This window comes from Pinus tabuliformis, chromosome X, assembly GCF_031772625.1.
Source record: "Pinus tabuliformis cultivar Carrire ecotype Pingquan chromosome X, CPIR1, whole genome shotgun sequence".
NCBI lineage: Eukaryota > Viridiplantae > Streptophyta > Pinopsida > Pinales > Pinaceae > Pinus > Pinus tabuliformis.
In genome coordinates, this window is record NC_142308.1 from 1,404,870,907 (window position 1) to 1,404,879,488 (window position 8,582).

Consider the following 8,582-nt stretch of genomic DNA (forward strand, 5'->3'; position numbering starts at 1 on the left):
ATCATTGATCCCGACCATCATCAAATACCAATTTAATTTGAATCAGTTTCGAAAATATTTGGATTGTCTGTTGGGATCTCTACCTGCAGTGGCTTCTCTGAGGCTTTGATCAGATCAAGAGGCGTAGCAGCTAGCTGAAAATTTCCTGTTCGCAATGGACGTTTTCTTGACATTGGCGGCAAGCCCGCAGACAGCGTGGTGTCATGGATACCCATCACCCCTCCTATGTAATTTTGTCGATGGTTGCAACTCTGCAACCACATCTAGTCATTCTAGTTTTTCGATTCCTATTCTAAAGACCGCATTCTACAGTTCTAATCATCCAAATGATGGGCAGTTTCGAGGTTCGGTCCCGTCTGACAAAAGGAAGCACAAAATGACTGAAAGACATCGGCGTAAAGAAATGAATTCTCTCATTTCAATTCTGAAATATTTTCTCCCAGGTGAAAATATTTAGGTATGTAATTCTTTGACCGATCACAGGGGTTTTCTCCAGTAGAGACGTCAACAGTACTCTCTTGGGTTTTATTTTCATGAGGGTATGCGTCCTGTGAGTTGATTTTGGTAAAATGAAGTCATTGAAATACCGCTCCAGTTGCCCAATTCCCATGGTATTTCTCCATTGAAACGTTTATTCGATAGATCAACCTAAATAAGACTGTGCCTGCTCATTGCAAGTTGTTTTGGTATAGCGCCTTCAAACATATTGCTGGTAAGGTAGAGCGAATGCATCAACGATCACAATTTCTGCAGCCATGATTGATCAAGCTCCGAGAGGTCAGTAATTTACTCAATTAATTGAGTATGCATTTTTTTCAAGTGGGTTAGTCTCATAATGAAAGTTTGATACATGAAAAATGGTGCGGTGCCTTGAATTGAATATAAAACAATCTGGGTTGGGTCTACAGTTCCGAAAAATCAGAGCAGGCATTTTTATTACTATTCAATTCAAGAAGAAATGACTAGATATTGAAAACCCTTGTTTTTAATTTATGGGCTCTGATTGATGTTTGGAGTGTCATGTTCTCTGATTTTGGCCCTTGTAGATCATGCAGAAATGCTTTTGCTATTTTTTCATTTGACGGGCATTTTAAATAATTAGGCTTCCTCTTATGCTGAGGGAGTATCAGCCACCCACAAGTTCAGTCATCATGTCGTTTTATCAGAAATCAAAATTTGGTACAAATTGACGAAATATGTAGCCTGGATCATGGTCTGCAGAGGAACCAGAATGACCACATCCCACTGGCTGTGTTGTATGCTGAGCATCACTGGACTCTACAACGTGATGATCTGAAATTTGTAAGTGGTTGGGTCCGAAGACGTGGTGAGAATGTGTGTGCCTAAAATAAACATAGTATTATGTTTAAGCCCTCAGGGAAAAATCATAATCAAATGAAAAGAAAATAGCACTCATTCCTAGGAGGTCAGCCCTCTTAGTATTGCTCTAGGATGACTGTGTGTAGCCATGGAATTTCATCATGATTTCTTTAAACAGTGAAACTTCTTTAGAACCACTATGTCTATTTAGAGCTAGGTAACTAGTTCTTACCATATAAAGGCCACAGGAAGTCTGTTTTTTTCCAATGAGTTGAATTGCCTCAATTGAAAATTCCTCCAAGAAGACGTGGAGGAGGTAATATGATCACAGCATGGTCCTCTACGACGGAATGGAAACTGAGTGGGGCCTATTCCTCTCTACAAATTGGGTCTCCAAATACAGGTTTACTTCTGGATAATTATTGTGAAAGGGAAATGTCTAGTGGTTCTACGACTATTGTCATGAATATCAGTGTAATATCTGTAGTAGCAGCGGCCATGCAATCATCGTTCATTGTAGGGAGTAAAAAAATAATATATGCAATTTTCATTGTACTCAAGAGAGTTTTCAAGGTGACCACCTCTTTGAGGAGCAAATTGAAACATCTCCAATCGAAGTATTTGTAAAACATGGATGGAAACTCCCTCAAATCCTTGGAAGGGAAATCATATTGCGTCCTGATATAATAGATTGAGCACTTAAAAAAGATAAAATTCTCTTCAGTCTCTGCCTTCCATAAGGGTCAAAAGCTTACATACCCATTCCTCACAAGAAATGTGATGGACAGTCTTTGCTTTCTGCTTTTGAGAACATGCCCTGACGTTGAGGATCATCGAGATGAACTATATGGCTAGCATGAATTTGAAGGATCTTCTCGAAGTGTGAAGTCAACATAAGACCAAGAAGCCTAAAATGGGCAACCTAAAAATTAGAATGGAGCTTTTTAGATATCATTCTTGATAATGACATCTTCGGGGGGTGAAGAGAACGGGGAGGTTGAAGATGAGAGAATATGCAACCACATTTAGTTCCCCTGCCTCTTTTGAACGGATGTGAGATATTCCAATCGCGATTAATTAGAGTAGTTGTGATTTAGAGTACAAAGGGATTATCATCACTGTTATAGATAACATTCAATCCAAAAATACGAAAAGGGGGAGAAGATAGTAGACAATGTTTCTGAATATTATGTTCATTGGTCAATGGGAATTTCTAATTGCAAATGTCTATTCTTAAAGGGGAGGGGTGAAGGAAGGCATGGTTATGTCAGCTCACTGTTGAGGTCAGCCAATGAACTTGTTCACGTCAATCTGGTAGAGATCAAACCTCTCGTTTTTGAGGATAGTGTTCCTCCATCATCTGGTCCACCAAATGAGGGAATTGCTTTTGAGACTTGCTAGTTCAATGGAGTTCAATGGAGAAACCACTTGCTAGTTCAATGGAGTTGTCCTTGTCTTCAAATCTAGTGTATTTATTGCATGTTGTTCTTGGTTCATTCTCCCTGACTTGTAGAATGGTGTCTTTCTTGAAAGGCTGATACATCTAACATTGATGGTTCAAAAAAATTAGTTTATCCACATTGAACAAAATGGAAGAATGACTATGTATTGTGATAGATCCAATTTGAAGGCACTTTTGCCACTTTGCTTCAGAATTTGAAATAGTCCATATTAGTTTGTTTTCAATTTAAAATTCTATCCCTTCATCCATTCTTTTCCTTTCGCTTAATATTGTGGTTGACTCGTTGCTTATCAAGAGATTCCTTATACTTCTGAGTCTTCTGCAATGCCCACTTCCACCCATCAATGCATTTTGTTGATATGCTTGATGAACTTTTCAGCTTGTCATTGAGTAACTTTCTTTTGTTGTTTCTACCATCTAGCCAAAGTACTTTCTACTCTGGAATCTCATGCATGCCTCAAAGCTGAAAGGACAATTTATTAGTGGAGTGATGGATCAGTCTATTCTATGCTAAAAATATAAGAATTGATCATCTTCTATTGTTAAATGTTGATGGCCGTACATTCTTAGCAATCACACTACAGTGGTATAAGGTCCTATTGGCCGCTTATATTTTTTCATGTGTTGGAATTTAGAAGATGAAGACTGTGCCCCTTTTCAAATTGGTGTTTATTAATGGTCGTAATGCATTTCCAAATATGTCATATAATTTTGTTGTTTCTGTCATATTCAGTGGGTGTTAGTAGTTTGAAATTCACTCAAACATGCTTGAAAAATAGGTGTGCAGTTTGTTGCCTTAGTATGGTCTTCGTACATTGCCAAAGTGTAGTTATTTTTCTTCCAGGCATTTGGCCCCATGATATAGTGTTATTGACATGGGATTAGATACATGTCTACTAATATAATAGCTCTTTTTGTAATTGCCTCCTTTTAAACTTGATTAGAAATTTTTAACATTACCATGAAATGACTCACTATGTTTGAGAGTGTTTCCAACCTCATCAGACTTCATATGGAGAATATAGAATTTCATAACCCATTCAAAATTTAGCAGACTTAACAGTTTTTGGGATTTCAGGATCAACGGGATTGTGGCATTTCATTAGATTATATCATGTATGAGGATAGGTGATTGGCATTTAATCAAGAGCACCAAGCCCTATATGTATCCTAGTGTTTGGTGTTGATTGTTGAACCCCTTTGCCATGGCCTTAGCAAAAGTGTACCCTTCACTCAAGTCAAAATCATTGATCACGCACGTTAAGCTTTCTCTACCATATTATAAGGCTTGGATTAAGACGTTTGATCAAAATTGGGCAGTGTTGACTAATATCCCTAGAGAATTGAACTAGAGGAAAAAACTAGACAAGAGGAGAGGAATCTAGATTCTAGATGGTTGATTCTTAAATAATTAATCATTGATGTACAATGGATGCCATATTTATCTTGGTTTATGTACAAATATGCATGTTTTCATATCTTCTACAACTAATTTGGCATTTTGGATGTTTTTTTAATATAAATGCAAATATATAATATATATACACACGCACAAGACGCTTCGATTCTGACGATTTTTGGAAAATAACACTTCCGACGCTTTGCTTCCAAAAAACAGACTTGCTTCATCCCTGCTTTGAGCAACATTGCTCAAGGGCAAACCATTAACCTGATGCACTTCCTTTGGCTAAGCTACTGCTATGACATGGGCATATTTTGGTCAAAATCACCCAGACTTTCACCTTGCCCAGTCTGCTTCCTGCCATTGGAGAAGTTGAGGCCTGGTGCATGGTTTGACATACATCCATTGTTCAACATCAAAATCTGCTAATGCAATTTAATATAATACATTTAAAAAATACATGATATATTGTAGACTAGGATGAGTACGTTAGGATTAGAAAGCAAATGTATCAGGTACCCATCATAACCAGATCCTCCTTTAGTTGAAATTGCACTTTACCCTAGTTGCCCTGTCCCCTATAGAGTGAAAGAGCAGCCTCCTTGTCCATAATTTGAGGCACATTTGGTAATTTGATTTTAGTACTGCTGCTGCTGTTTCTTTCTGTGATTGCCCTATTCTGAAACTGTCAATCACACTTACTTCCACAGGGTTGCTTGAACATTATTAGTAGTGTCCGGACTCGTGCCATCATCTCATACTTCAAGTCATTTTTATGTCATGTATAATCGCTTTTCAGGTGAGGAGCCTTAGCAAATTTAGAGATTCCTGATTATGATCATGTCTGGTGGGTAAATAATTGCAAATAATGACTATTTTGTGTCTTATGCGCTAATACCCTCATTCTGCCAACCAAAGTTTTCATGGTGTGCACTCTCAAAAGTTCTGCTTGTTTTTGCATAAGTTAGCAGATTGATTGCTCTGCTTGAGACAATAACTGTTAAGATTGAGCCTATATTTCAGAAGTTAATTTTTATCAAATTAAGTTACAGTTTTTGTTCCCAATTTTGATGGGAGGCTTTTCACACGGCGTATATTTATATCACTTATTTTCTTATGTCAACTCGTGATGGATAGTAGGTTGAATCTATGGATTGTCAAGTCTGTGGCTAGCTCTGGCTAGTGGAGCTTAAGATGCATGCCGTTTTACTGTAGACTGTTTAAAGCTTTGTAGTTATTTGATTTTTAAGGTGTACCTCTTTGCATCCAATGTACAATACTGCAGGTTTTCAATTTTGTTTAATTTGTTTGCTTTGCTTTGATGCAAGTAAATTGTAATTTATAATTAGATCACTCACGACTTTAAAAATTTGCCAAAAATCACCAGTTCAAATTGAACATCCTTAAATTTGTTACATCCAGAGTACTTGGAGCACTGACTTATCATATGTATGCAGCTTATGGAGGATTTTCTTTGTTAACCTAGGTTTTAATTTAGGATTTCTTGAAGCATGCAACATAAGTGGTTATGAGCACTTCTATAATCTTCATTTACAGTCAAAATGGCAAACAGAAGTTGGCAAGTGTTGCAAGAGTCAAATTCTTTTTATTATTTCTTTTGTGAGATTCTGGCATTGTATTGTTTTTATTTTTATCTAATAGCCATTTTATTCTAATTCATTGGTGCTCATTTTTCATGGGCCTTAGATGTTACCAAGAATATAGATGTCCTATTGCTGTTAATGAAGTCTTCATGCCTTCACAAAACTTTGTGCATTTACGGAACTTCCTGGTAATCCATATCCCAAAGCTCCCATAATTGCCCTAATGGAGTATACATAGCAAACATCCAAAAGGAATCCCTTGAGCAAACAAATATAAAAGGATAAGTCAAAGTTTTCCAGGCTTGAGTAAGAGACAAGCCCAGAGTTCTCTAATTGCCAGACCGAGTACCACTCTGAGGAAAGCCAAAATTGCCAAAAAAACACCTTCAAAATCCAAAGTTGAGAATGCAAAACAGCCCACAGAAGCAGACTAACAAAAATCAAAAGGATGTGATACCCAAACTCCCATCTACAAGCCTAAACATAAAGATATGATAGGTCACTAGGTTAGACTTAGGAATATACAATATTAAATAATTGTTTTTCTGGCTGATGTGTTCTAACTTTTTCTCCATGATAATGCAGAACAAATTATAAGGAACCACGAGGTTCCTATAATGTGGTCACCAAATAGAATTGTAGGTTTTAAATTTTATGGCACTGCTGGAGTTTGCACAACAATAAAGAGTGAGAGAGATTTGTTTTCATGTGGCATACCAGATTCTGACAGTGTACTAAATCCCCATGGATATGTACTACCTTTCAATGAAGGTTATATAAAGGCAATATCTTTGAGTGTACCAGATGCCCCTGTGTACTTTCCACAAGCTTTCAGTTTTCATACGTACCCAGCACATACATTGAAGCAGGGACTTATTAGTCAAACGAATTGGGACTACATGGTGCCACCAGGAAGCAGTCTTCAGAATGTACCTTTTAAACTGCAACCTCAAGGGAATGCCCCGGAAATGCAACTACCTTTCAAACTGCATCCTCAAGGGAATACCCAGGAACTTCAACTCCAAGATTTTCAGTACTTTGTTGTGATTGATTTTGAGGCAACTTGTGACGTGGGTACACGTCTTAGTTCACAAGGGATAGTGTTTTTTTTATTTATCTCATATCTGGTTCTTATTTGTGGAGATTTCCTTTCCATTTATGCAGATTATGAACAATGGAAAAGAGGGGTCGCGCCCTCCATTTCTGTCCACTGCTTTTCATGATCAGTCCAAGATGGAGAAAAAGGAATGTTTTGATAATTGCGAGATCCATTACAGTTTCGTCTCAAACGATCTTCAGACATTCTCAATGTAAGAGAATACTTATCGTTATACTTGAAGAAGTGTATTGAATGACCACTAACCCAAGGGCGACGAGGATATGACAAAGATGAAATGTAGGTGTTATATATAATGTGCTAAAAGGGAACTATCGAATATGAAATATAAGTGTTATATATAATATGCTAAAAGGGAACTACCATTGTTAAATCGCTTTCATTATATAGAATATATGTTTATCCAACTCGATTTGCAGTTTTCTAAATCGTCAACATTTAAAATTTCATCCTTTTGTGCTTATCGCTTCAAATCCTGATTTTATCTTGGAATTCATCCATGGTTCTCAGCTAAGACCAATCAAATCATCAAGGAAATTAATCCTGTAATCTTACTATAATAGAGATCAAATTTTGTTACTTTTACGAGGTGCCCTAAAGATTTGTTGCAAACGCTGGTCATAATAGGGCTCGCATAGTGTTGGTATTCTAGCCTTTTGAATTCTTATTGTACATCGTAGATGTATTTCATGTCAAATATAATAAATCTCAGAAGCCACTAACTACTGACAGACATTCATTTTGAAGTAATAATGTTACTGTTATGAAATATCTTCTTAAAGTTGCTCCAGAATTTTGTGTCATGCGTACTTTTTGCAATAAACAGTTGGGAAATCCCATGAAGATGAGACAACTCAGGTAGCAAGATGCGTGCTTGGAAACAAAAGAAATAAATTTAAAACGCGGTTGGGAGAGCTCAAGAAACTATGTTATCACAAATAGGTTAATACCCATACTATAAAAGGAGACTGAAATTAAATGCAGGGTGCACACCGAATATTAAATGATAGTATCATGTTTAGATCATCTTCTATATTTTTGCATTTTTTGAACAGATTCAAATGGACATGAAGTTTGTCGGGGTAAAAATCCCAAAAAAGTGGCCCAAAATCTAGTGATAAGGAGGGGAAGCAATGCAGGTAATTTCCACCTGCAACTTGATTCCATATTTTTACAAGTTCTTAACATAAATGGTAATTTTTTATTAAATGGCTGTTCATAAGTCAACATCTCTTTCTACCTGTTGTAGAGCTTCTTTAACTTTAATTGACCTGTTATTATGGTTAGAAGGTTATTGTCAAATTTCATATCATAGCTATTTTAGTCTTGTCACAACCTATTGCTTATTTCCCATTTCATATCCATGATATCTTTGTCTTATTGCCACCTTATTACATGTAATGGTTTTTTCTTCAACGAAAATGGGCACAAAGGTTCTTTAGCCAAAATTTAAGTTTCTTTCACATGCCACGCCCTCATTATTTGAGTATCCTCATCCTACAACACCTCCAAAAACAACTTCTACAGTAAAAATGCCAACTGTTGTTTTGTTTCTATTAGCAAAGGCTAAAGTGAGAACAAGGAAAGAAGCAAATCAGAAAATTGCTATGGATGAGGGAAAGATTTTTGGTGAAGAAGGACCAATGAAAGGCCCAAAATCTAGTGATAAGGAGGGGG

At 36.8% G+C, this 8,582-nt stretch overlaps 1 protein-coding gene across 1 annotated transcript; it reads left to right on the forward strand.

The window, feature by feature from the left end:
• The first annotated feature begins 726 nt into the window (after nt 1–726).
• On the forward strand, nt 727–7,102 carry LOC149145280 (uncharacterized). The gene is made up of 3 exons (XM_089452396.1): nt 727–777; nt 6,374–6,858; nt 6,953–7,102. Exons 1-3 carry the CDS (start codon nt 756–758, stop codon nt 7,100–7,102), a joined length of 657 nt encoding a protein of 218 aa, XP_089308522.1. The 5' UTR covers nt 727–755.
• The last annotated feature ends 1,480 nt before the right edge of the window (nt 7,103–8,582 follow it).